General features: G+C 37.3%; 2 protein-coding genes across 7 annotated transcripts in view; one reads left to right on the plus strand and one right to left on the minus strand.

The window, feature by feature from the left end:
• PDCD10 (programmed cell death 10) overlaps window positions 1-21,848 on the minus strand; it is a 59,428-nt gene extending 37,580 nt beyond the window's left edge. Inside the window, exons 1-3 of one of the 5 annotated variants that reach the window (XM_010335697.2) lie at window positions 21,740-21,847; window positions 12,079-12,150; window positions 4,494-4,703 (exon numbers count right to left, since the gene is read on the minus strand). In XM_010335697.2, the coding sequence (XP_010333999.1) occupies window positions 4,494-4,589 (96 nt within the window). In that variant the 5' untranslated portion in view covers window positions 4,590-4,703; window positions 12,079-12,150; window positions 21,740-21,847. Of the gene's footprint in view, window positions 1-4,493; window positions 4,704-12,078; window positions 12,151-21,204; window positions 21,368-21,392; window positions 21,412-21,739 lie in introns of those variants that run through there. The other 4 variants (XM_074405620.1, XM_074405618.1, XM_039480335.2 and 1 more) reach the window with 4 other exon arrangements.
• Window positions 21,849-22,180: 332 nt separating this feature from the next.
• Window positions 22,181-27,952, plus strand: part of SERPINI1 (serpin family I member 1) — an 80,079-nt gene continuing 74,307 nt past the window's right edge. Inside the window, exon 1 of one of the 2 annotated variants that reach the window (XM_074405622.1) lies at window positions 22,181-23,072. The gene's annotated coding sequence lies outside the window, so the exon portion shown is untranslated. The remainder of the gene's footprint in view (window positions 23,073-27,952) is intronic. The other variant, XM_003924967.4, reaches the window with a different exon arrangement.

Here is a 27,952-nt window from a genome sequence, read left to right on the forward strand (position 1 = left end):
GAGAGCTATAGTACCCAAAACACCATCTACTAGCAAAAAAAAAAAAACACACACACACAGACCAATGGAACAGAATAGAGAACCCTGCAACAAATACATATGCCTATAGTGAATTCATTAACAAAGGTACCAAGAACATATACTACAGAAAAGAGTCTTCTTTAATAAATGGTGCACAGAAAACTGAATATCATATGTAGAAAAAAGTGAACCCCTATCTCTTGCCATGAGTAAAAATTATATATGGATTAAAGATTTAAATCTCAATCATCAAACTATGAAACTACTGCAAGAAAACATTCACAAAACTCTCCAGAACAACAGTGTGGGGAAATTTTTCTTATGTAATACCCCGCCACACACACACAGGCAACCAAAGGAAACATGGACAAATAGGATCATGTCAAGTTAAAAAGCTCTGCACAGCAAAGAAAATAATCAACAAAATGAAGAGACAACCCACAGAATGGGAGAAAACTGTAAACTGTCAATGTAACAAAGATTAATAACCAGAATCTATAAAGAACTCGGACAATTTCACAGGAAAAAAAAAATCTAACAATGCAATTTAAAAATGGGCTAAAGATCTGAGTAGACATTTTTCAAAAGAAGACATACAAATGACAAACATGAATATGAAAAGGTGCTCAACATCATAGACCATCAGAGAAATGAAAATCAAAACTACAATGAGATAGCATCTCATCCCAATTAAAATGGCTTTTAAACAAAAGACAAGGAATAACAAATGCTGGTAAGGATGTGGAGAAAAACCCTCATATACTGCTGGTTGTAATGTAAATTAGTACAACCCTGTGGAGAACAGTTTGGAGGTTCCTCAGAAAACTAAAAACAGAGGTACCATATGATCTTCCGGTACCAGCAATCCCAATGCTGGGTATATACCCAAAAGAAAGAAAATCAGTATGTAGAAGAGATTTCTACACTCCCATGTTTGCTGCAGCACTGTTCACAACAGCCAAGTTTTTGAAGCAACCTAAGTGTCATCAGAGGAACAGACAGAGAAAATGTGGTACACATACACAACGGAGAACCATTCAGCCATAAAAAAGAATGAGATCCTGTCATCTGCAACAACATGGATAGAACCAAGGTCATATGTCAAGTGAAATAAGCCAGACACAGAGAGACAAACTTCACATCTTCTCATTTACTTGTAGAAGCTAAAAAAATAAAACAATTCAACTCATGGAGATAGAATGGATCATTACCAGAGGCTGAGGAGGATGGTAGGGGTCGAGGGAAAGTGGGGATGGTTAATGGGTAATAAAAAATAAGAATAATGAATAAGACCTACTACTGATAGCACAACGGGGTTGCAACAGTCAACACTATACATTTTAAAATAACTAAAAGAATATAATTGGATGGTAATATAAAGGATAAATTCTTGAGGGGTTAGGTACCCCATTTACCATGATGTGAACTATTATGCATTGAATGCCTGTTTCATAATATCTCATGTACTCCATAAATATATATACCTACTATGTACTGACAAAAATTTAAAAATTTTTTCAAATAAAATTTTATCTTCTTTAAAAAAAAGTAGGTAGGTAAAGTTGGAGAGGTATTCCCAGCTTTCATTTGCTAACTACAAAAAGCCAGGAAAACTTAAAAGAGTTCAGTATCCGCCAATAATTGGCTTCCACATGGAAACATACTAATGTTTCTAAATGGAAACATACTAATTATTTAACTCGGAAGCATACTTTTGTGTAATTTATTAGTAAGCAAACATATAAACTTTTGGTGACCTAAAATTCACATAGTTGCAAAACTGTTTATTTTTCAAAATATGACATATATTGCTTGAGAAAACAATTCCTCTAAATGGTCTTAGGAAAAGAAAACACAAGCCTTATTTTTTCCTGGAATGAAGAACTGAACCACCACTCTCTCCTCCCCAATATACAAAGAATCACTACAAAATAATAGTTACATGAGAACCTGACATGACATGAAATAAGGTTTCCAGAAATCTATTATTCCATAATGCAATCAAGGGACTTATTTCACAGTACATTTACAACACATGCAATATACTTGGACTCTGAACTCTGCAGCAGCTGATTGAACAAGAAGCCTACTACTTCTCAGCTGTCCTGGCATAGCTTTATTAAGTCTAGCAAACATCGAGCTTTCAGAGTGCCATAAATAACTTTGGCTTGCAAGCTGCAGTAACAGTACTAAAATTTCCCCAGGTGTAAAGATGTCCTACTAGCTAGAAATCCTTTAAAGGATGGTTTCTAGACTACCATTGTAGCTATTACGGATCTAACGATAAGGTGAGGAGTAAGCATTTTAACTCTTACAATACATTGTGGACAAGATTTAGTGAATCATTTAGCTTCAGAGTAAAACAGTCAACCTTACAATGGTACAATTTTGTAGAGATCAATTTGACAACCATTTTCACCTTTGAATGTGCACAGCACAGAAAAAGCCAAACAAAAATATAATTTCCCTGTTAGATATATAGAAAAATTCATGGGTAAACTATAGTTAAACACTAATGTTTAACTGATTAAGTATCTTATTTATATGTTATGTTAAAAAACTAAAACATCAAAGAATAATACTAGTACGTCATTCTTTTTTAACAAAACACTTCATATTTGAAGGAACAATAATTATTTTACTCCACTCCCAATTCAAGCCCTAGATTTCATCTCTATTAAAGAGGAAACCTAGTAAGTACCATCCCTATTTCTAAAAATCTATAGTTCTGAACACATCTTTGAATACATGACAAATAATTTTTTAAAAGCTTGATACATGATGTTAGATCAGTAAATTCAATTTGAGAATTATGCAGGAAAAAGACCACTCAAATTGTTAGAACAAAAAGCTTTTCTAATTGCTCTTCATTCATTAGAGGATCAACCTGAAGCTCAGCAATGTAAATTTTCCTCCATTGAGGTAAAGACTCAAAATCCCAAACAAATACAGAAAATTCTTCCCAATAACTTTGCCCAATAACTTATCAACTCAGAAATGTAGACATGAAAAGACAGAGTATCCCTGGGTGGAACTGTGATAATGGCTCTTTAAACAACTGAAAAGGTCAAACTAAATTCTTACCAAGACAGGTTATTCACTAGCTTATAGGATCTGTCTCCTTATCAAATTTCTAGAGCAAGGATAACTGTAAAATGTACTTGCTTAAATATCCGTTTCCAAAAAGATTCTTGAGAACATGCATGCAGTCTTTCTCACATCGCTAGACCCTAACAGAAGTATTCAGCAAATAAATGGCTAAACAAAACTTGAAGCCACTTGCTTCTAACAATAGCTCCTTAAAAAATGAATGGGTATCAGAACAAAACTGGTGAAATTAATTACTGGTGTGTTGGCTATAGCTGCCAAAGATGGACATAACCAGACTTAAAAAGTGTCTCCAGTGCTACCATGGTGGCAGTATGATAAGAGTAGGTTTTTCAAAAGATGCTTCTTCCTTGGTAACAACACTCCTAAATTTCGCAACCTCCTTTGCAGCTAAGTTTGGTCATTAGACTTAAGTTCTTGACTAAAAAATTAAGTGGAAGTCTTGTGTAAGGCCTTTCAAAAGGGCTACGTTTAGGAAGCAAACTCAGCTAGAAGCAGGACCCCATTCTCTGCCCTACTTTGTCCCCTTCCAGACAACAACTTAGGATGTGACGGGTGTGGCTCTTCAGCAGCTACCTTGTATGCTGTGGTGACCTTGATTGATAATGAAAGCCAAACACTAGGAAGACGGTTAAGAACTTGAGTTTCTCATACTAAGTCATGATAATATTAGCCCTGGACCACTTGCCTTCAGAATCTTTTTTGTGATAAACAAATTTTTACCCAAGCCACCATTTTGACCATTCTTCTATCATCACCGAACCTAACAGAGACAGTGTTTGCAGTGTTCGAAAATTTAAAACGTATGATGGAATTGGCAACTAAGTCTGTGGTTTTCATGGCAACCAGTGTAAATGGATCACTCTCCACTGCCCCTAAGACTTAAGATTATAGAATATAACACTGTAATCAAGTCCAGTAATGTGGGAAAAAAATGATTTTGAAATGCAGAATCTTAATGAAAATATTTTACAAAAAGTGATGAAAATTCATTGGAAATGGTGAGAGCATATAGACTATAGTAGTAACAATAAGGTTAATGGTACTAAGGTAAATTAGATTAATAAAATAGCAGCAAATAATTCAATTTTTGAAAGGCTGAAGCCACTGAATTTGAAGTCTGGAGAACCTGATTTGATTTTAGTTATAGGTAATTTTAGGAAAACAAACTTCACATATTAGGAACTTAGTTCCCCATTATACAAAGGGGATTAATTAAATAATCTCTAAGAAACTTTCAGTTCCAGAATTCTCTATATACTCCAGTATGTTAGTATTAATTTAGAAGAAAATCCAAAATTATATCAATATTAAGTCTAAGATAACTCTTAGAGTTCATGCAAGGAAATGTTTACCCAACTCACCTCATTAAACACAGGATACATGACTGCATAGAGGGGCATAGAAACCATGGATGTGGTCTCAGCTTCATTCTTCATCTCTTCCATTGTCATCCTCATTCAAAAGCCAACTACAGTTGAAAAAGCAGTGCTAAAATGCAGAGGAATCTTCATTCACTGCAATATTTCTCCTCGTTTTTGGTGATAAAAGAATAGGGCACAAAACACACTGATCTGGTGAAAGGGGAAGAAAAAAGAGAGATTTACTATATTAGGGGGAAACGAAAAATACCAATAACTTTCCTTCCCAAATTACAGAGTTCCCAGCTTATGAAAAGCTATTTTTTTTTAACATATTTTACTTGTGAAAGCAAACCTAGTTGGCAAGAAATCTACCTTTTCCTCAGAAGACTCAACAACTGCTCTTTCCTAAAGTCCTTAGGTACTAGTTCACAAAGCAGTGATTTAGGAAGCTGCTTAACTTGAACTCAGAGAGTTCTTAATGATATGCTACCACATACAATCTAAGAGTAGCATACAATCTAAGAAAACATATCAATAAGATACATATTTATAACATATGTAATATGAAATTATAATCAGGAAATGCATGATGTGTTAAATGTGTGCAGAAAACCAAATTAAAGAATCAATAAAGAACTAGGCTGTTTTAACATTTTTTATTAAAACCTATTTCTACTTGTGTAGTGATTTTGTCACCTGAAAACAACACAAACACACCAAGCACCAAATATTTCAAACATAAAATTGAAAAAAATTCTACCAAATGTGATCCACTTGATAAAATACTTGCTACTTAATTGTGCCAGTGATACCTTTTGGTATTTAGAAGCACTATGGAAATCTGACACAAAAACTGAAAAAGAACTCAGAGAGGCTGGTAGTTTGGGATTAAAATCAAGAATTCAACAATAAAAGAAAGAAATTTTGCCTTGAGGTGTTAAGGAAATATGTTAGTTTTTAAAGAGAATGCAACCATTTATTTCCTTTACCATGGTTAAAAAAAAAAGAAAAAACCCTAATCATAAAGTGAAAGAGTAATGGCAGTGACACACCTATATTCAACAAGGCATTTTTTGAATAATTTCTACTACTTGTAAAGCATTTTCATAGTATTCAACATTTTGCACATGCATTTAGTCCTACAATAACCTGCTTTAAAAAAAGCTGCAATTCTAATTTTACAAGTCTTAAAGCAGGCTCAGAGATAATAACTTGCCCAAGATCAGACACACAGCAACCCAAGACTTGATCCCAAACTCTGCATATAGATCAGATACTCTCACACCCCAAAACCAAATTTGAAGTAGAAATAAAGAACCCCACCTCGTCTACTCAAGAAAAATACCAAGAAGATATTATTCACTAAACATGTTTATGGTATATTTAGCACTCGCTAGATATGAAATGTAGTTCCTAATCATTAAAAATTTACCTGTGCTAGATTGTGTAAGACCTAATGAGATTCAAAGATACAATCAAAGGCCTGCAGTGACGCTTCAAAAAGCTCCAATAACCTGTGCCATTTGAAAGCTGCTTAGTATTCTACCATATTGCTATCAGTGAAATGTAACTCAACACCTTCTGAAACTGTTTAGTCCCATTTATGACAGTTCTAAACATCAAAGACTTTTCCTGTTTCTCACCTGAAACCTACTCCATGACTTCACAGAACAAAAAGAACAAAAGGCCAATTCCTGAATTTCGTTCTTTGGGAAAAGAGAATACCAACACCTGATTATATAGCTTATTTAAGTAGATGGCTTTAATCATAGCATGATGGAGAGAATGGAGAAAGAATGAAGGCAAGGAAAACTTAACAGACTTAGTATACCTGTCAGAAATAAAAAGACCAAAATAATAGGCAAAAAGAAGTAGGTAAATACCAATTGTGGCCCTTCTGTTCCTATTTAACTACTTAATGTCACTGGTAATCTACTTTTCCACTTCAAAATAAATTGGGAAAACTTCATACGTTCTCATGTTGTGTTTTTCAGCTCCGTCAATTCACTTATATTCCTCTCTATATTGTGTATTCTTGTTAACACTTCGTCAAACCTTTTTTCAAAGTTCTTACTTTCTTTGCATTGGGTTAGAACAAGTTCTTTTAACTCACAGAAGTTTCTTATCATCCGCCTTTTAAAGCCTGCTTCTGTTAATGGAACACACTCGTTCTCCATTAGGCCTTGTTCCGTTGCTGATGAGGAACTGTGATCCCCTGTAGAGGGAGAGGCGTTCCAATTCTGGGTATTCTCAGCCTTTTTAGGCTGGTTTCTTCCCTTATAGATTTATCCATCTGTGGTCTTTATAATTACCGTCTTTGTAACTGGGTTTCTGAGTGGACGTCCAACTTGTTGATTCACAGCGCCAGAATCTGAGCAACCCACTGTGCCCGGCTAAAACAGCAGTGTTAAGATTGATGGTGCTTTTCTGACTCTGCACCAAGAACTGCCACTCCGAGGCACCGGCAAAACCACCTCACTGGCCACAAGAGTTGCACTGGCGACCCGTGGGGCTCCTCCGCTGGGAATCTCCTGGTGCATGAGCAGCAAGAATTCATGTGAAAGTGTGGCGTCCTCTCGTTCTCTGTGCTTTCTCTGGGAGCTACAATCCCAAGCTGCTAGTGATCAGCCATCTTGGATCTCTCTCTAGCAGTTCTTACTTGTCAACAAAAAGAACAGTATCTTGGCAACATCATGGGCTACTAGGTGGCTGGCCTAAGACATACATACCACCTTTTAATATTTTTGTTCTTAGGAAAAATGCTCCAGGAGAGAGACCCAAGATGGTCAACTAGCAGCAGCTCAGAATTGCAGCTCCCAGTGAAGGTGTAGGGAGTGAGTGGACACCAGACTTCCAGACAAATTTTTGTTGCCTACGGACCAGGAGATTCCCAGCGGAGGAGCCCCAAGGGTCGCCAGCACGACTCTTTTGGCCGGTGCAGCTGTTTTGCTAGCATCCTGGCATGGTGATTCTCAGTTCGGAGTATGCAGGACTGGGTGCCCTTTTGGTTGGCATTTGGAGCTCTGGGAAGGCAGAGTCGCCCATTCAGCTGACTGAAAGGGGGACTGAAGCCGGGAGCCAGACTGGGAGATTCCCAGGCAGAAAAGCACCAGGAATCTCAGCGCCACTGTTTCAGCTGGCTCAGTCGCCGCAGGGGAAATTGCATAGATCCCAGCGCCTTTTTGGCAGGCGACTGGGGCACCTGGGAGAGAATAAACCATTTAATTAGGAAAAGAAAAAAAGGGGGCTCCAAGGCGGGGAGCCAGGCGATCAGGCTCGGCTGGTCCCACCCCCACAAAAAACCAGCAACTGGAAACGCTGATGATTGAGAGTTTCACAGCAAGCACAGCTGAACCCTGGAAGGTCCAGCTCTGTGGGGGAGGAGCGTCCGCTGAAGGAAAACAAAGAAAGAGAAATAGTGTCACCACCAACAAGCTGGACGTCCACTCAGAGACCCAATCTGAAAGTCAGCAATTACAAAGACGACAGGTGGATAAATCCACAAAGATGGGAAGAAACCAGAACAAAAAGGCTGAAAACACCTGAAACCAGAATGCCTCTCCTCCTTCAGGGGATTGCAGCTCCTCATCAGCAAGGAAACAAGGCCTGATGGAGAATGAATGTGATGAATTGCCAGAATCAGGCTTCAGAAGGTGGCTAATAAGAAACTACTGTGAGCTAAAAGAACATGTTCTAACCCAATGTAAAGAAACTCAGAACCTTGAAAAAAGGTTTGACGAAATGCTAACGAGAATAGACAATTTAGAGAGGAATATAAATGAATTAACGGAGCTGAAAAACACAATAGGAGAACTTCGCAAAGTATGCACAAGTTTTAACAGTCGAATTGATCAAGCAGAAGAAAGGATATGAGGTTGAAGACCAACTCAATGAAATAAAACGAGAAGACAAGATCAAAGAAGGGGTAAAAAGGAATGAGCAAAGTATCCAAGAAATATGAGACTATGTGAAAAGACCTAATCTACGTTTGATAGGTGTAACTGAATGTGACGAAGAGAATGAATCCAAGTTGGAAAATATTCTTCAAGATATTATTCAGGAAAACTTTCCCAACCTAACAAGGCAGGACAATATTCAACTCCAGGTAATACAGAGAACACCACAAAGATATTCCTCAAGAAGAGCAACCCCAAGGCACATAATTGTCAGATTCACCAGGGTTGAAATGAAAGAGAAAATACTAAGGGCAGCCAGAGAGAAAGGTCAGGTTACCCACAAAGGGAAGCCTATTAGACTCACAGCAGATCTCTCAGCAGAAACCCTACAAGCCAGAAGAGAGTGAGGGCCAATATTCAACATCCTTAAAGAAAAGAACTTTCAACCCAGAATTTCACATCCAGCCAAACTAAGCTTCATAAGTGAAGGAAAAATAAAATCTTTTGTGAACAAGCAAGTACTCAGAGATTTCATCACCACCAGGCCTGCTTTACAAGAGCTTCTGAAAGAACCACTACACATAGAAAGGAACAACCACTATCAGCCATTCCAAATATATACCAAAAGGTAAAGAGCATCAACATAATGAAGAACATACATCAACTAATGGGCAAAACAGCCAGCTAGCATCAAATGGCAGTATTAAATTCACATATATTATTATTAATCCTAAATTTAAATCAACTAAATGCCCCAATCAAAAGACACAGGCAAATTGGATAAAACGCCAAAACCCATCGGTATGCTGCATCCAGACCCATCTCATATGCAAGGATACACAAAGACTCAAAACAAAGGGATGGAGGAAGATTTACCAACCAAATGGAGAGCTAAAATTAAATTAAATTAAATTAAATTAAATTAAAAAAGCATGAGTTGCAATTCTTGCCTCTGATAAAATATCCTTTAAAGCAACAAAGATCAAAAGAGGCAAAGAAAGACAGTACATAATGGTAAAAGGATCAATGCAACAAGAAAAACTAACGATCCTAAATATATACACACCCAATACAGGAGCACCCAGATACATAAGGCAAGTTCTTAATGACTTATAAAGAGACTTAGACTCCCACACAATAGTGGGAGACTTTAACATTACAATGTCAATATTAGACAGATCAATGAGACAGAAAATTAACAAGGATATCCAGGACTTGAATTCAGATCCAGAATAAGTAAACCTAATAAACATTTATAGAACTCTCCACCCCAAATCCACAATACATACATTCTTATCAGTACATCACACCTACTCTTAAAAAAAAAAAAAGAAAAACGCTCCAAAGAACCAATTTAAAACTGAACTTTTTTAGAAGACACATTAGCAACTGGGGGCCACTCAGTTTCAGTAGCATTTACATGAGATTAAAAATCAACAATTCCAGTATGGCTTTTTAAATATTGAATTATTCTATCAATTTCAACTTCAAAGTTAAAATATGCCTTTGTCATTCTTTCCACATGCTTCTTCATTTGAAATAGTTTGGTGGACAACCTGCAGTTACTCCATGCAACAAAGAGCTTGCTATGGAAAGAGCAAGGGTCAGCTGAGCTGAGTTGAGTGAGGTCTGAAACCCCCTTTGACACTTCAGTTCAGCATGAGTGTGGCCAAGCCTCAGCAGCTGGGTACACATTAACAAAGTTTCAGCCCTCTAGGTAATTATGCACATACAGAAAACTGAAGGTCACTGACTACAAATTCCAAATCTGAAAGGGCCTTAAAAAGTGATTTCATCTATCCTACTACCTACAGTAGAAACCAAAGTCCAAAAAGGGTGTTGTAACTTGCTCATGGTCACAACTTCTAGGTAATAATTAAATGAATTTAAAAAATTTAATGTTGGTATGATGGCAACATAGCATGAACTTTACAGCTCATATTTCAAGTATGCTGCTTTGGAGGAAAATTTTCAATTCAAAGTAAGATTTGTGTACTGTTAGCATCCACAGAATAAAAACGAAGAACCAGAATTGTAGATAAGAACTTAAACAAAAGGCATATTTTTAAACACATTTTTCTTCAAAAACACCCATTGTAATATGGGGATATCAACATAAATACAGTATAAGCAATCATCTCATTTATAATTTCCTACTCATTTTCTTGAATATTCAAAATAGCATTACTAATTTTTTTTTTCTTTTTTCAGGCATATTCCAGCAAGCAACTAATTTTTAACAGAAGATGAATCAGCGTTAAATATCTTCCTGAGCTGAAGACAATTACCACTTGTTTAAGAGTCCCAAAAACATAGGTATTGGCCATTCCACCGCCAAACTCTTAAATCTTCGGTATTTCTGCTCTCCCTAACGAACTTGAGTCTGCCCATTTAAAGAGCTACACACGGGTATATCTCAAGGCTCAGAATCAGTATTTCCTGAAACTGCCTTACTTTACTCCATCTGGGATTTGAGATAACTCTAGAGCCAAAGCTATTTACTACCAAATGAAAGGAGTGGACCAGAAGTATTCTTGGTACTGGTATAGGCACTTCTTGATTACAAAAACGGCTTCCTAATTCTACACTTAAAACTTATCTGTAGGCAGGTCTTTTTCTCTTGTTATTCTCTCTAGTAAAATCCAGTACTTAGCCCTCTCAGTTGGCCCTAAAGTCTTATAATTCCTATAATTATCTCTCAAAAGGGAAAGATTGATTGACTGATGTATGCTGGATCTCCCACAAAATGTGCAGGAACACTCAGTTAAGAGAAGTGTGTTCATTGTAGCAGTGAGCAGAATCCTATGTTTATGTTTCCATTTATAAGTGTGTTTCTTCTTCCCAATAGAGACATTAGAGTCAGCAAAGCAGGCACATAATAGACACTTAATGTTTGCTAAATGAACAAATTTATGAGTGAAGAGATGGGCAATTTATAAATTGAATCAGTCTTGCTAATACTCTTCAAATAGCATGCCTAGTAAAATAAAAAACAAAAAAATAAAATTAATTCTATTAACAAAGTCTGGACCCAGCCACCTTATCGCTGGACCTAAAACTCAGTAATAAGATTTCATCGTTATCAACTGTACTTTCCAAAGTAATTTCATGGGAATTTTTTTAAGACAAATTTTTTTAGGCATCAGATCATTAACAATTATTTACAAATTCTAGTAAGGAGGTCCTCCCCAAGAGTTGGTTGACCCAGGGTTTCAATTAACTGACAATTTCTTGCTTTCTCCCAATAATATAAGATCAAGAATCATATTCATCAGTCAAACACGGTGGCTCATGCCTGTAATCCCAGCACTTTGGGAGGCTAAGGCAGGCAGACACTTGAAGTCAGGAGTTGAAGACCAACCTGGCTAACATGGTAAAACCCCTTCTCTACTAAAAACACAAAAAGTAATTGGCATGGTGGCAGGCATCTGTAGTCCCAGCTCTTTTGGAGGCTGAGAAAAGGGAATCACTTGAACCCTGGAGGCAGAGGTTGTAAGCCAAGATTGTGCCACTGCACTCCAGCTGGGCAATAGAGCAAGATCCCATCTCAAAAAAAAAAAAAAATCATATTCATCCACCTTAGATGAGTTCTAAGAGAAAATGGATTTATATAAAAATTGTATAGATCACAGTCTGGCCATTTAACACAGCTGGGAGGGGGTTAACATTTGCTCACAAAGTTTACATACCTTTTAGGGCTTTCTCATGCCAAAATGTTGTTAGTCACTTCCAAACAAGAGACCAAGATTTAGAGGAGAAAGCTAGGAAAAAAGGGAGGCAGAGGAACAGGGTAAGTCAGTTATCCTGCTTAGAATGAAATGAGCTTGATGTCTTAAGAATATACCTACATCTCTCTCCTTGACCTGCAAATTATATCTTCTATAATTCATTCTCTTCCATTTCTAGTTTACTTACTAAGTTAAGTGGAATTCAACATCCCTAGACATACACTACTGTTAGTTTAGTATTTATAGAATTTTACACTTAGGAACATCTAGAAGCAATCTCTTAATAATAAGTGTATATAGCACTTTGCCATTGTATTGTTTTACACACACACACACACACGCCGTAAAAAAGTAACAAACGGACAATCTGTGCAGACAGAGGGAAAAAGCATAAGCATTAAAGTCTCAAAGCGTGGGCTCAAATTCTGATCCTATCATTTATAAACTATCTTTGTCTCTGAACAAGTCATTTCACCTCTCTCTGCTTTAGCTTCTTCTTTAATACGTTTGACAACTCTAGGGTACTTAGCACACAAAGCTTGTGGATCTTCAGTTTGGTGTCGCTGAGACCTCTGACTCACCTTAAAAGTCAACTGCATCATGTCAAGTATATGCACTTACATATTTTATAGAGTACTGTTTCTTTTCTTTTCTTTTTTTTTTTTTTTTTAGAGACAGAGTTTCACTCTGTCACCTAGGCTGGAGTGAAGTGGCACAATCTCGATTCACTGAAACCTCCGCCCCACCTCCAGATTCAAGCAATTCTCCTGCTTCATCCTGCCAAGTAGCTAGGATTATAGGCACCTACCACCACGTCTGGCTAATTTTTTGTATTTTTAGTAGAGACACATTGTCACCATATTGGTCAGCTTAGTTGTGAACTCCTGACCTCACGTGATACACCGGTCTCAGCTTCCCAAAGTACTGGGATTACAGGCATGAGCCACTGCACCCAGCCAGAGTACTGTTTCTTAATACAGTAATATATAAAATGGATAAGTAACTTTTTCTACACACAAAATGGACAGAATGCAGTAGGAGATAAGTGCTCAGATTGGAAGAAAAAAAGACCTCAATTTGAACTTTTGCTCAACTGGATGCTATCATTTCAGTTTTTTAAATCTCTATTTCTCAACTAGTGAGAAATAGAAATATTCATTGAAGTACTCATTTCCCCGGGTTAAGAGTACTAAATGCATATAAAACACTTAATACAGTGGCTAACATACAATAAGCGAGGCGTCCCCAAACTTTTTACACAGGGGGCCAGTTCACTGTCCCTCAAGACAGTTGGAGGGCTGCCACATACTGTGCTCCTCTCACTGACCACCAATTAAAGAGGTGCCCCTTCATGAAGTGTGGTGGGGGACCGGATAAATGGCCTCAGGGGGCCGCATGCGCCCGCGGGCCATAGTTTGGGGACACCTGCAATAAGCATTCTATTCATATTATTACTAATATTTTAGCTGAAATTCTAGGAATCTGACATGGAATCAAGACTGCAACTAAAGTGAGGCAAACCAGACACCTAGAACACAAAATTTTGCTCTGATTTGCATGACATGGAGAGTTAGTGCCTCTTCAAGGTTTGTACCCTATGCACATCTCTTGCCTAGTTCTGCCCCTGCATAACATACACAATGAAAGTCAACACTGATATTACAATGTCATAACAGCCACCTACATGGCATATTTTCAAAATCCTTTATCTTCCACTTATCAAAATGGATGCATAAACTTAGTTTTGGAATACATAAAAGAATTCGGTAATCAGGTGCATTTTAAACTATTTGCCAAGCCAGTGTTAAAATTACTTTTTCTAAATGTACGTAGGTAAATTTAACAAAGGAAACCATGGCCCAGAAGCAGGCTGGCTAGCAGGCTGGGTTGCAGAGTGAAATCAAGATGTGATCAAAGACCTTGAGACAATTCATAAAAAGTTATAAACTATACAAGATAATCAAAAGTTGACAGCAAAATCAAAGAGCTCATTACCTCTGAATTAGCTAATGGGAAATGGAAACAATAACAAAATAGTAACAACTGAATCCTAAGAGATTTGAAAGCAACTTGTTCAGGGGAAAAATATACATCTCTTTAGTTGTGACAATCCACATTTTTTTTCCTATGTCTAAATTGTTGGTAAATTCTGATCCGAATAAAATTTAAATGAAAACACTTGTTGAAAGACAGGAAACAAATCTATCCCCTTGAATATGTTCATCTTTTGCCCATGAAATTCTCAATCTAGTGGTTCATGAATAATTATTGCCTAGTTGAATAGTTGTTTGGTGTTTAATTGAGGTACATGTCTATTTTCCTTTTTATTAGCATTTATTATTCCTTGTGGTAATTTCTCCAATGCGATGTTAAAACTTCCCTTTAAAATCCCTTAAAAATTCAACTAAACTTCATTCCTCAGAGTTTGACCTCTCTGGTTAAAGGAATCTGTACCACCCTGGGGCACAGCTACTTGCTTTGTATGACTTATAATCTTAAGACACCTAAAATTTAACTTAATGACTCCTAATGGCTTAAGATCCTCTAAAATATGCATCAGGTACTTTCATTACTTTACAAAATTTCTTTGCACCAAAAACACTACCACAGGGCACTCAATGTTGATAAAAAGTATTAGCCCCAGACAATAAATAGCCTCTGGCTTATTTAACACCAGGTGCTACGTGAGGCCAGGGTTCTATCTTGATGATGCCACTGAACTTTACCTTTAGCTCCCAATTGATCTCAAATACAAATGCTACTAGTTACAAGAAGAAATTGGGGCCAGAATAGTATCTGTTTTTACTGCATTTACAGTTCCTCCTGTAACCTTCACTTTGCAAAAATGTGATTTATTTTTTCACGAAGCATATCAAAAATAAGGTAGAACCTTGGAAATATCTCAAGTTTTAGCAGTACTGCATAAATGCCAATTTTAATATGGATAAAGACATAGAAAAAGATGGGCATTTCTCAATTGAAAAAACCAAAGGATTCAAAATCCTTTGGTATTAAATGAAAAAAGCCTTGCAACAATCTAAACTCGTACAGGGAGCAGTTGCTGTCTGGAGGCCAGGTCTGACTCATTTAACATTCCCAACTGGCTTTTGTTGTAGTAACCTTATGTAAGTCTGAGGAGGCAGCCAGTGTGTAACATCTTAAGGTTTTGTCATTCCATAACTTCAATCTCAGTTGAATTCCAGTCCATCTTGAAGTAAGAGAGAATGACTGAATAAGACAGGGAGACCCATTTCAGTGCCAGGGACCAGATGGCCATTAGAGAAACTATCATTTATTTTTCTATCAGCTCTAACCTAAAATTATAAAATGAACTGATGCACATGGAAGTACTTATTATATTAGAAAGACTAAATGTCCATACAATGGTCTTTTAACCCTTTCCCCTTGTATCTACTCAAGTCTAACTCCCCAAAGGGAAGTTTTATCCATTTCTCTATTTCCTAGTATCCAACAGTGTTCTGCAGAGTCAGTCTAAGTCAGCAACAGTGTTAGTTGGAGACACGGTGATAAAAAGTCTAACAGCATATACCCTTGAGGGTATGCAGTCTTGCAGGGAAGAGACAGTAAAGAAATGCAGTATCATGTCACACTGCCACTTGGCATTAACACTCCAGGGAGCATATCTGCTTCACATGATACTCCTACCCTATGCAAGTTCAACAGACATAGTCAACATTTGCCTGAAGAAAACAAAAAATAACTTTGTCGAAAATAACAACTGGAGTATGTAGGTGATAATTCCATTCTATACACACAAGTCCCAGAATGAGAGATAAGAAACATGGTTCTGCCACACGCCCCCACCAGACTGAGAGCCACAGTAAGCCCTCACAATGAGCAGCTTGCCACACTGATTGTGATTCTTGCATTATATTATACATATTTCTTTTTTCAACATGGTCTCTGAATAATAAGTCAAACACTTCACCTTGTACTCAAAAGATATCTACTCCAATGCTAGAAAAAAAATATGCTGTGTTGAAGTTGTTAGTCTACAAAGTGTACTTCCTAATAGGTTTTTTAAAAGTTTGAATATTAAGTAATTTTCAGCCTGCCACACTAACCTCATCATTTAAGACATAACTTCTCTGTAACTACAACTCTTAATGCTAACTTCTCTCCAATGGAGTTCAATCACTAACATCAATGATGAAATATAATTTCATCATTATATTTACTGTAATGATGAAAAAAAGGCATGGTCTCTTGAGGCAGCCAGCCTGGATTCAATCCTAATTCCAAGCAATTTTTCCTGCAACCTTAGGCAAGTTCCTTAACTTCTCTGTAAAGTTTCCTCATTTAAAAATGGGAGATAATAGTGCCTCTACCTCCAAGGGTTGTTTTAAGAGAGCCTGTGAAATGCTTAGCATAAGACCTGGCACGAAGTCACTTACTACTCAATAAACACTAGCTATTGTATTAGCTTCCAGCTCATTCCAAAGAAGGTTTAAGGCAATTTCACAGGTAATATGCATTCAATAAGTAAATGAATCAAAGGATCATTATTTAGACTGACCTCTGGCAAACTTATTCCCAAGGGACTGGCCTGACTAAATACATGTTAGTGACTACCACTTAACATGTTCCACTGCTGTTACCCAGTAGTTCATAAGCTTGTTAATAAAACTCTTTCTTTTATCTTTTAACCCTATTGGCAATCTTGATTCTATCCACTGTGTAAGAATAAAACTGAATAGCGTAAAATCACTTTTGGGTGATTTTAAAAATAATTATACATAACCAAAAATGTAAGGTGAGCTTACACTTAAGACACATTTAAATTTTGTAGCTTAAACGAAAAACTGAAATTTCCATCTTCATAGAAAAAAACTGAACCACCAAACCACAATGTCTATCTTCCAGCAAATAAATTTTCTTATTGCTATAATAAATGTGCTTTCATTTTTTACATTATGTATGTGTGTGTGTGTGTGTGTGTGTGTGTGTGTGTGTGTGTGTATCCCTAAAGCATAAGCTTCTAACATTGAGGCTTACTATTTCAAGTGCAATAAAATAGATAACAATGAAATTTAACTTCTAAATCACTGTTAAAGTTTATATGATGGAAAAAATTATTTATCATGGAAGTAGCTTAAAATTCTTACTAACGCCTATCATAACGAACTTAATAGTCTGACAACATATAAAAAGCAGTACTTGACTTTTATCCTCCACATACTGGTTATGCTAGGTAAGTATGAAAATTTTATCCAAGATTCAAGTAACATCAACACTGACTTTTTAAAAAGCTTAAGATTTAGCAAAGACTTGCTTTTAATAATAAAATGGATAGTATTATCAAATTTTAAAGCCAAATATCAGCAATCTCTTTTTGACAAGATCTTATGGAAGAGTAAACTGGTAAATCCATAAAGGCATATAAGGCTACAGAAACAAAGGGCTATTGACCTTACTCTATACCATATTGTGGTACAGCAAATGACGGCAGAATTTGTTTTCAAGACCAAAACCTAACACAATTTATCCCCAAAATTCAGTTTGCATGTTTTAAAACTGATGATCTTTTTATGCTTAAGTCTCTAGGTTTAAAGCAAGTAAGATTCACTTAAGCTTTACAAAAATCTTCAGGAAACCCAAAATATAAGTTCCTTTGAAACAAAAACTACTAAATTTTACAAAGCCACCTTGTCTAAATCAAGTGATATTAAAGGTATAAGTCACAGGAAGATAGTATGGTTTAAAAGAAACAAACAAACAAAAAAAGCAAAGATAAAGGAAAAAGCACGGATTTTAGAATCCAGAGACAGATCCTGATTCTAACCACGGTGCTAGTACCTACTTTCTGGAAACCCTAGCAATTTAAACTTTCTTGAGTTTAGTAAGTAAATTTAGTTATTTTCTTGATGTCTTCAGCTATAAAACAGTGTTAATACTACTACTTAGAGGAGATAAAAGTTTTGAGGACAAAATGAGATAACATTAGGAAGGAAGAGTCCAATAAAAGTTCTTATTTTAGTCTATAGTCTAAAGCCTGTAGTGCATGTCTATATTTTGTACAATGAATACTACCTGCAAAAAGCAGGACAGTGATAAGTCTCTAAAATGCTGTGTTACACAGTAATTTTGCTGTAAATGAAAGTGATTCTTTATCATTTTCATTTAGAAAATTAATCCTGATTTCAGAGACCTCCAAAAATAAACATTTTTCTACAGTTTATATTAAAATTCTGTCAATGACTCCTTTGCATATAACCTAAGTTGCCTACGTGTTATAGCTCATTTTAAAGATCTTATATATTTCAATCTAGAAAGCCTATCTGCTTTATTCATTTCTCTATTTCTGTCCCCAGAAAAGTGCTGGAAGCACTGTGCATGAATATACTCCTTCATTCATTCAGCATCTATTTACTGAACCCTTACACTGTGCCAGGTACTACCTATGTATTGGGGTAAAACATGACAAATGAGAGGGTAGCTTATAGTCTAATGAGGACACAAATATTTGTCAAATAAGCATAGAAATAATTAAGTTTCTATTATATGATGCCACAAAGGTGTAGAGTATGGTGAATACATAGGGGCAACCTATGCTGGTTTTGGGAAGGAAGGCAAGGTTGCCCTGAGGAATGATATTTAAATTGAAACATGAAAACTGACTAACGACCAGGTGGCCACATTTAGGTAGGTGAGAGCCAAATAGTCCAAGGAGTGAGATGGAATATGTAAAGACCACCAAGTCGGGAAGCAGCTTATGTAGTAACTGAAAGGCATTGTAAATGAAAAAACCTGGCAATAAGGATGGAGAGCTGGGTAAAAGAGATAAATTTTTAGTGTTAAACAGAGTAAGTGAGTAATAGTATTTGAATATTTAAGTCACATTAAGGCTTTTTCTCATGTAAATAAGGGAACTAAGTCTCTACTCCACAATATTAAAGATCTGTAGTCAGAAGATCTCGATTTTTGTCTTGCTCCCACCAGTTAACTAGTTGCATGACCTTGGGCAAGTTACTTAACTTACTTGAACCTCTTCATTCTCTTTGTAAATATTATCTTACCTATTGAGACTACAATGATAAATAACACACAGCACCTGTTCTTACAGACCTTCCATCCTTAAAGAAAGAGACAGATGTATAATACATGGAAGACATCTCAAGTCCTATGAGAAATAACGTCCCGAGCTGACATAAGGCTCCTGCAAAGCCCAAAATGAGACGAAATGCAGACACTGGTGAGCTGCAAACTACTCTTAGAATACATGTGTATACATAACTCTGTGAACTCTCATCCAACCAAGGTGCAGAGATCTAAAGTGACCACAATACTCCAGCATGTGACAGAAGGATGATAAATACAATACAAACATTAATCCACCAGCCCAGGAGAAGAAATACCAAAACTATAACTGGCCTCAGAGATAAACAGAAGTTAGTGGCAGAACTGAACCAAGAAAACAAAATCTAAAATACACTGAACAAATGCATTATATTATTTCCAAATTTTCCTCATAGTTCAAAAGCTCTTTCCATAATGACATAGCTACATGCCAAAGGTTAGAACTTATTTCATACCTCCTTCAACAAAAGGCAAATACCTACATTGTCATCTAGAAAATACATTAATATTCTTGCTTTACCATCAATGATTCATGTTCAGTTTATGGTCTACTTACACCACCGCAGCCTTCTTAATCCAGCAAGATTAAGGATTATAAATCCTTCTTAATAACAAAGTCAGTTATCCTCACACAATGTTCCATTTGTTTAACTGATTCTTTCTTGTCTGTGTATTATTATTACTCATGGTACATTATTCCTGATTTTACTTCATTCTATGGCACCATAATTTTTCTATTTTAAAATCGTATTAATTTCCAAACCATCTTAATTTCAATCATCCAGGAACACACCTCTGTTCCGAAAAAAATGTTTTTGCATTAAAAAGTGAAGCACATTGTTGATAATAATTGCAGAGTACATTCAAAATTCAGCATAGGCTAATGATCACCTTATCTATAAAACAGTAAGCTATGACTTATTACATGCTAAGAGTAAGCCATGATTTTTTACATGCTAACCTTTATGGATATAAAGTTACCACAAAGAAATTCTACCACCAATGAATTCTATTACAATTCTATTAAAAACTTAACCAATAATAATAGTCATGAGCTGTAAATGGTCATAACAATGATAGAGGATAAGACTGGCATAGGGCACTACTTTCTCCAAAATATAAAATATAAGCGTACTTTTTAAAATTCTTTAATGTAAAACAAGAATGACTTAAAAGTCACAGATGACGCTAAGAAAAATAAAAATATGCAAGAGCCGGATTTTATTATTTGCAGACACACACATACACAAACAGCCTAGAGTCAAGAAAATGGCGAAAAGTAAAATCTCAAACAATAGGATGTTACCTCTAAGAAATGCAAAATACCTTCTTTTCTAGTAATAAGCACATTAAACTCTCCCAAGGCTACATTATTTGGAAAAGGTGTGAAGTTTGGCGAAAGAATTCCAATCCCACTATCACCAGTTTTACAAAATGAGAGTAAAAAGAGTCCTAAGGTAGAAAAAGAATATTCCATTAAGGAAGGGATACATTGTTTAACTGTTGTTCCCCCATCCCTTTATGGGTGAGAATGAACTGTAAGAATAGAGTATATTTTAATACACCCCTAATAAAAGGGGGAAAATCTGGAAAAGTTGAAATTGGCCCTTTTATTTTTTCCAAAAGGTCTTCCCTTTATTGAGGAATTTCACTCCAGTTCAAGAAAGAACTTTTCATCTCACAATGGCCTCTTAGATGTACTATATAAAATACATCTACTTTGCAACTTCCTCCACCCTTTTCAAAAAACACAACCAACGTCCCTAATCTTTCTCTGTCGGGCTGCAGCTCTGCTTTAGAAGCTGGACTCGAACCAGACTAGCTTGAGAAAGTCTGTCCCTACGTGTGTGACCTTGGGCACGTCATATAATCCCTCGGTTTCCTCATCAACATCCCAACATGAAAGCGCTCTGAAAGCAGTAAAGGAGTAAACGTATCTTAGGTATGACACCTAAGAGGGTCAAGCCTTTCTGTTTAAGGCAAAATTACCTCCTTAGAGGGGCCACATCATTAAACTGGAACAGAATCCGTAGACCACAACATTTGTCTCTTCCTTCTTCCAGTGCTCCTCTTCCCTCAAAGGGCATAACCCTAGTCACCCCAAGAGCAGACTCCCAAGCACCCTTTCCTTCCTCCTCCCTTTCTCTTACAAAGCAGGGGGAAAACAACAGCCTCACCTCTCCGTCCGAAGCCACACCTTTAAAGAACCCCACCCCAGGCACATCCGCCCTCTCCCTGCTCCCGGGGCACCAGGGGCCAACCTCGCCCTTCCCCTCCCGCCCCCACCCAAAGGAGACTTCCTGGAGGCGTTCGGGCCCAAGCCGGCAGGCGGCATTTACAAACCCGCTTTACGCCACTCGCGTAGGGTAACCTCGCTTACGCCCGTAGGGCCCCGCTCCCAGCCCCGTCCGCTCCGCCTGCCAGAACCAAGCCCGAGTGCCTCAGCCATGGCCCCTATGTGACCCTAGACCTCCTTTGCTCAGTGGAGAGCTACGGGGACTGGGACAGAACAGCTACATCTTACCAGCAACTGAGGCACTGACTTCACTTCCCACCTTTGCAGCCCTCTTCAACTCCCGGATCAATTCACTCCGGCGACGCCGGAAGGACCCGAGAGGAACCAGGCGTTGTCCGGAATCCTGCCCAGCCGGAGTCGCGCAGAGGCCTATGGGGACTCGTAGTCCCGCTCGCCGGTGTTGTCCGTAATTCCTGCACTCGGAAGACTACACTTACCGGCAGGCCGTGCGGGGGAGCCTGAGGTGATGGGTGGGGACACTCCTAGCCAATAGCAGGAGAGTTTCCTGCCTTTGCGGGAGGAGGTGAGACGAAGAGAGATGGTGCACGGAAAGGAGAGGAAGGGCGGGGCAAGCCCTCACCTGCGCCAATCAGGGTGCGGGGTCGGCCCGGCAGGCGCCTCACCCATTGAGGGGGCGGGCTGACCGACCCGAGGAAGGAAGGGGGTGAGGGGCCAGTGGTGGGGAACGTGGGGCTGTCGGTCTGAGTATGCCGTGCGGGTGGAGAGAAAGCCTCCGGGAAATCTCCCGGGTGAAGGAAGGGCTTGGTGTAGGGACTTGCACTAGGCGGAGGGACAGCTCCCCCAAGAGCAGCTAAGCCCTAGGCACACCGGGGAACCTGACCCACGAGTCGGGGAGGGATCGGCTGAGCCGGGGCTCCCAGCAGAGACGCCAGGGTGGGGCCAGAGGCAGCTCCAGGTGTGAGGCCACAGAGGAGGGGAGAGGGACCCCCAGGGGAGAGGAAGTGGCAGAGCAGCTGCAGAAGTGCGGGGAGCGGGAAGGTACCAAGGCAGCTGCTTTCCGCTGCCTCTGGCCCGGGCAGCTGCAGACACAGCAGGGGGAGGAGCAACAGCTGCCAAATTCGCCAACTGGAGGACGGGGAGGCGGAGCTTGGGTCCCAGTAGAAGCCGGAGGCGCAGTCTGGACTGTAGTTTCCCGGGAGAGACGAAAGCAGGAACGAGCGCGGAGCGGAGCACAGCCCTCCCGGCACCAGCTCCAGAATCCTGACAGGGGTTGCAGGTGTGTGGGAGGTAAGCGGGGGTCCTTCTTCGGGGCGTCTGTACTGCCCTGGAGGAAACGTTTTCCAATGGGAATTACATAAAGACACAGCTAAAAGAGCCTGCCTTGGGTTAGGAAACCGGTGCACACCCTCTCGGGTGAAAGATTTACATTTTTGGACTTTTAAGAGCAAAAAAGCAAAAGGAAGCTTGATTCTGGGCATAAAGGGCGTGGTTGGTGTTTTTGGTTTGGGTCGCACCAGTGCAACTGTTCTGGGAGATCTCAAGATTGAGAAAAACCCTGCTAATTGAGGACGAGGTGGATATTATCTGGTGGATGTTATAGGTGCGTAGCCTCTAAAAAGCAAAAATTGTGCTATTGATAGAGAATGATTTCCGAACTATTTCACTAGGAAAAGAACTTTGCGTTCTTCTTCAGTGTCTACCCTTTACGTTGGTTTATCAGATTGTCCTGCTACCGACCTGTTATCCAGGGTGGTTATTTCGCAGGTTCCTAGAATTGCAAGAGATCCGTTTTAAAGAAGCAAATGCAGGCAGGAATAGTCAGGATAGGATGGGCTCTGACTTAATCTATCAAAAGTAACTTTGCCAGCAATAATGTAAAAATGAATTTTAATGAGTGGATAGTTAGCTTTCTTTCCAGTGCCTCTGGAATATTGGAACAAAGACATGGATTCAGCCTACAATAGGAACATATGGTGTACTTCACTGCTGCTCCTTATTCTCTCATTTGTATCCGATAATATGTGTACATTTTAAAAACAAGAGTGCATAGAAAGCTGTGTGGGAATCTTTTCTCTGGGTAGAGAGTATGCGCTTAAGGACTACCCTTAATATGTGTTATGATAGTGGGTTCAGATTTAAAACACATGTAGTGTCATAAAATAATAGTTTATTCTCGGTATTAAACCATATGTGTATTCAAAGCTATGTAACTGTAATACCTATGGATGGAAATATGTTGTCATGCCAGATAAAGATGAAAGTCTCACCTACCTTTGTGTAATTATGACAAAATTACAGCCTTTTATTTTTAGAGAAGTAGTAAGAAGCTATTTTCCTAATTCATTGTCATTTTGTTACAGAGGTTCCCAGATTACATGGCTTTTAATCATAGTAGCATATTGCAGCAAATTTTGCTCTGAAATGCCTTCGTTGTGACAGTTGTATATTTCGGAGTCTGTCTCAATACTTTAATCTAGATTTTTTTTTTTTAATAACTAGGGTCAATAAAATGGAGTAATTGCCTTGTTTTCTCCTGTTTCTATGCTTTTCTGAGTTCTCAAGATTTTAAATTTTATTTTTGTAATGCATTCCAAATTTCTTTTTGAAAAGAAATGGCTCAAATGAAATCTCTTCCCAGCTTAAAGTTCAGTCCTACTGAGTGCTACTACCGATAAGCCTAAGTGACTTATCAGTGTCACTCTTCCCTCCCACACTCTCACATACCATAGAAATATATGGACAGATAGATCTGAGAAAAACAGCTGCTTTTTTTAATTATCCCTAAGCAGATTAGCTAAGTATCAAAAACAGGAAAAAAAAAAAAAAAAAAACAACAACAACAAAAAACCTTCTTTTTTGCTTAGAAGGAAAAAGCAACAGTAGCTGCTAAACTTAACCACTGTAAGGGTCAGGTTTTATCTTTACTACAGCACTGAAGAATCTATTAATTCACATAGCTGATGTGGCCCTGTGAAAATGATTTTGGGGGTTAAAAAAAAGCGGGTATTAGGGTGACACCTGGAAAAGACTGTGTTTGCCCTTGTTATTTGTGATTAAATGGATTGTCTTGAATCAGTCTTAGATTCTTTCTCACCCTACTAATTCATTTTGTAAAATTGAATACTTGTTGTCACTGGGTTATTTCCGCTATGTCATAATTATAATACTGGCAATGAAATTTTTTCAGAGCCTTTATTAAAAGATCTGTTTGAAAGAGTTTTATTGGGAAACAGTTAATAAGCAAGCAAATGGTTAGAAGATAAACATCTATAAACAGTTGAAATTAAGATGTACTTTGAATCCCAGCTCTTTATAGGTTTTCTGCTCTGAAGTGTGGTAAAGACTAGAATCTCATTAGGAATGAATGAGTTTGTGGTATTAAAATACTGATTTTTTCATCTATTTCCAAGATTTGGGTTCTTTTTACTGTGTCAATAAAAGAGATGGGTTTCAATATCATTTGAAAAAAAGAAGACCATGTTTTTAAATGAGAGAATATCATTGGCAATATATGGCATTTATTTTTTACCTTGAACTTTTGATTCATTAGCTGATATTCACATTCAATCTCAGGTAATCTGAAGATTTTTCTTGATTCGTATTGAAAATGTTCATTATATGGCAGTTTATAATTCTATGTAAAATGCTACCTATGTAATAAGCATATTACTTACTCTGCTCTTTATTTTCACTATTTGTGTATGGCTATCAGTGAATATATATGATGAGAAAGGAAAAGCAACAGAGTGCATAATGTCTCTCTTGAATGGAAATTGCTCTGGGGATGATTGTTGTTTAGCCAAAAACCTTGATTAATTTCAAATTACAATATTCTTTGGTTAGAACTCGGATTCTAAGCCTATTGAGTAAAAATAAGTTAGTGTGGATTTCTCTTTAGCAGGAGGTTTCACTGATGCATGCAGCACAAAAGAGCAAGAATTAAAAATTCAAGATCAAATGGTGTTGGTGAAGAAGGAGACAGGAATACATATAAAGAAAACTACTTGAGAAACACACCTTTAGCAAAAGAGAAAAAAATATTTTATGTTTTTTGTTAAATTCTTATAATCTATGATTGCATGGCCTTGTCTTCCCCAGTCATTAATTTCTAGAGGCCTGTATTCATAGTAGGATACATTACTTTTCTAAGTATAATTGAATATTTAAAATCTAAAGAATGCAGATCTGATTCCAGTTAAAATCGTAGTTTTTGCTGGAATAAATTTTAGATAATTAACATTCCTTTTTTATGTTTTTATAATCCATGAATATTCAAAATCTAATGAATACCAGTCTGATTCCAGTCAATTGTCATTTTAACTGGAATCAAACTGGTATTCATTAGACTTTGAATATTCATGAATTATTAAAGCATACAAAACCCTATGTGTATGCATTTACTTCTAAGTGAAACCTTATTTGGACAAAATATCAAAAAGTAAAATCCCAAAATGGTGTTTTCCCCCTTTAAAATAAAAATAATACTTGAACCAGACACTAAGATGAAGAAGAGCCCATTTATTTAATTAAGCAAATTTCAAAGGTTAAACACTGCTTTTGGGATCAGAATTAACATACATAAATAAGGGATAGATTTTTTTGTTGTTTTATTTTTCTTACTATTTTTTAATCTTACAGTATATGGACTAAATTTGAAATTTTAGTCCTTAAAATTTGGAAAGTGTGTTTTAAGTAACTACATTATTAATTCTTAGAGCTCATATACTTCTTTTCTATCTCCTGTTAGTCTTGAGCACCTTATGTCATATTCAGCATAAAGAAATTGAGTAACCAATTACTGAATTAGAACCATTGGACATTGGACAATAGTTCTATAATGCACACATTGAGACAGTTTGCACTTTGATGGAGAGTCAGTTGACCTCACAGAACGTTTACCTATACATTAGTCCCTCTGAAAATGTCTTTATGCTAGTTTGCCTTTGCAACAGTGTTGATCGAGCACAATTGGATTCACACTGTGTGGGCTGCAAAGACATTACAAATTTGGGTGCCAACATTTCTAAATTCGTCCCAGAGATAGGATATATAGGCAAGGGTAAATGAGTCTCCAACTGGTGCCACTTAAGGTCTGAATTTCACAGACAGGAGAACCTAGGGGTCACCATCATTTAACCTCAAGGCCCTAGAGTTACACCTTTGTTGAAGCTTATCTGTAGAAAGCGTGTTTCATTCTATAAAAACTGAATTTGCTCTTCTGTTTTTCTAACTATTTCTTCCACACACACACAAAAAAAAGTAATCAGACTGATTTTGTTTGAGCATGTGTGTAGAGTTAGGCATTTGTTGTTTTCTTTTTTCTTTTCTTTTTTTTTTTTTTTTTGCATTTAACCTTCTAGAAACAGGTTAATCTGATTGGTGGTAGAATTAAGAATCCAATGTAATTTTTACTTGATTATTGTAAGACCTATAAAGCTAGTTAATTGTATATAGTTTTTTAATAGTAAAATTAATATAGCAAATATTTAACTGCTTTCTGTTTACTCTTACCTTTGAATTGACAGATATAAATTAGCTTAGAACTGATCATTAATTCATTAATCTTCCTTTTTCTTTTCTTTTCTTTTTTTTTTTTTTTTTGGAGACAGGGTCTGACTCTGTAGCCCAGGCTGGAGTGTAGTGACCTGAACATAGTTCACTGTAACCTCGAACTCCTGGGCTCAAGCATTCCTCACACCTCAGACTCTCCAGTAGCTAGGACTGTAGACAAGAATCACCATGCTCAGCTAATTTCAATTTTTTATAGAGATGAGGCTCTCGCTGTGTTGCCTAGGTTGGTCTCAAACTTTTGACCTCAATCCTCTCACCTTGGTCTCCCCAAGATTTGGAATTACAGGTGTGAACCACCATGCCCTGCTGATACTATTCTTAATGATTAGCACTGTGCTTTCTGTAAACTTAGTTCATACCATCTTTCTCACCAGATACTTAGCATCTTTAGAGCTAACACTGGGTTTCATTGACCTTTGTATTCATTTTAATAATCTTTTTACATAGTTCATACTTGGTAAGTGGTAATAGTTTGGATAACTATTTGGCAATCTATAATGAAACATCATTTTGCAAACAAATACAACTAGAAAAATGAATTTTTCTTAGACATCTGTTTTAGTACCAAATTCAGCCGTCTGCCAACAACAGTTGCTTACATTACAGCTAAATATAAATATTGCTATCTTTTGTTGGATTTCTAAATGAGTAGAACAAATTTTGTTATTAACTACAAACTTGGGTGTGTGTGCATGGGCGCAAGCTTTAGACATGAATTTATTCATTAGATGCTATTTGGAGTTTGTGTGGTCTTTTTCTCTCCTTGCCTCTGGAACTCTGCTGATTTAAAGATGTACTTTTATGTAATACCTCCCCTCCCCTACACATGATTTCTATTACTTCTTTTCTTAAATAGAAAAAAATAAATAGATAAATTGTAATATGAGGCCTTATCTTAACTAAACTTTA

This window comes from Saimiri boliviensis, chromosome 9 (genome assembly GCF_048565385.1).
Source record: "Saimiri boliviensis isolate mSaiBol1 chromosome 9, mSaiBol1.pri, whole genome shotgun sequence".
In the NCBI taxonomy this organism is placed as follows: Eukaryota; Metazoa; Chordata; class Mammalia; order Primates; family Cebidae; genus Saimiri; species Saimiri boliviensis.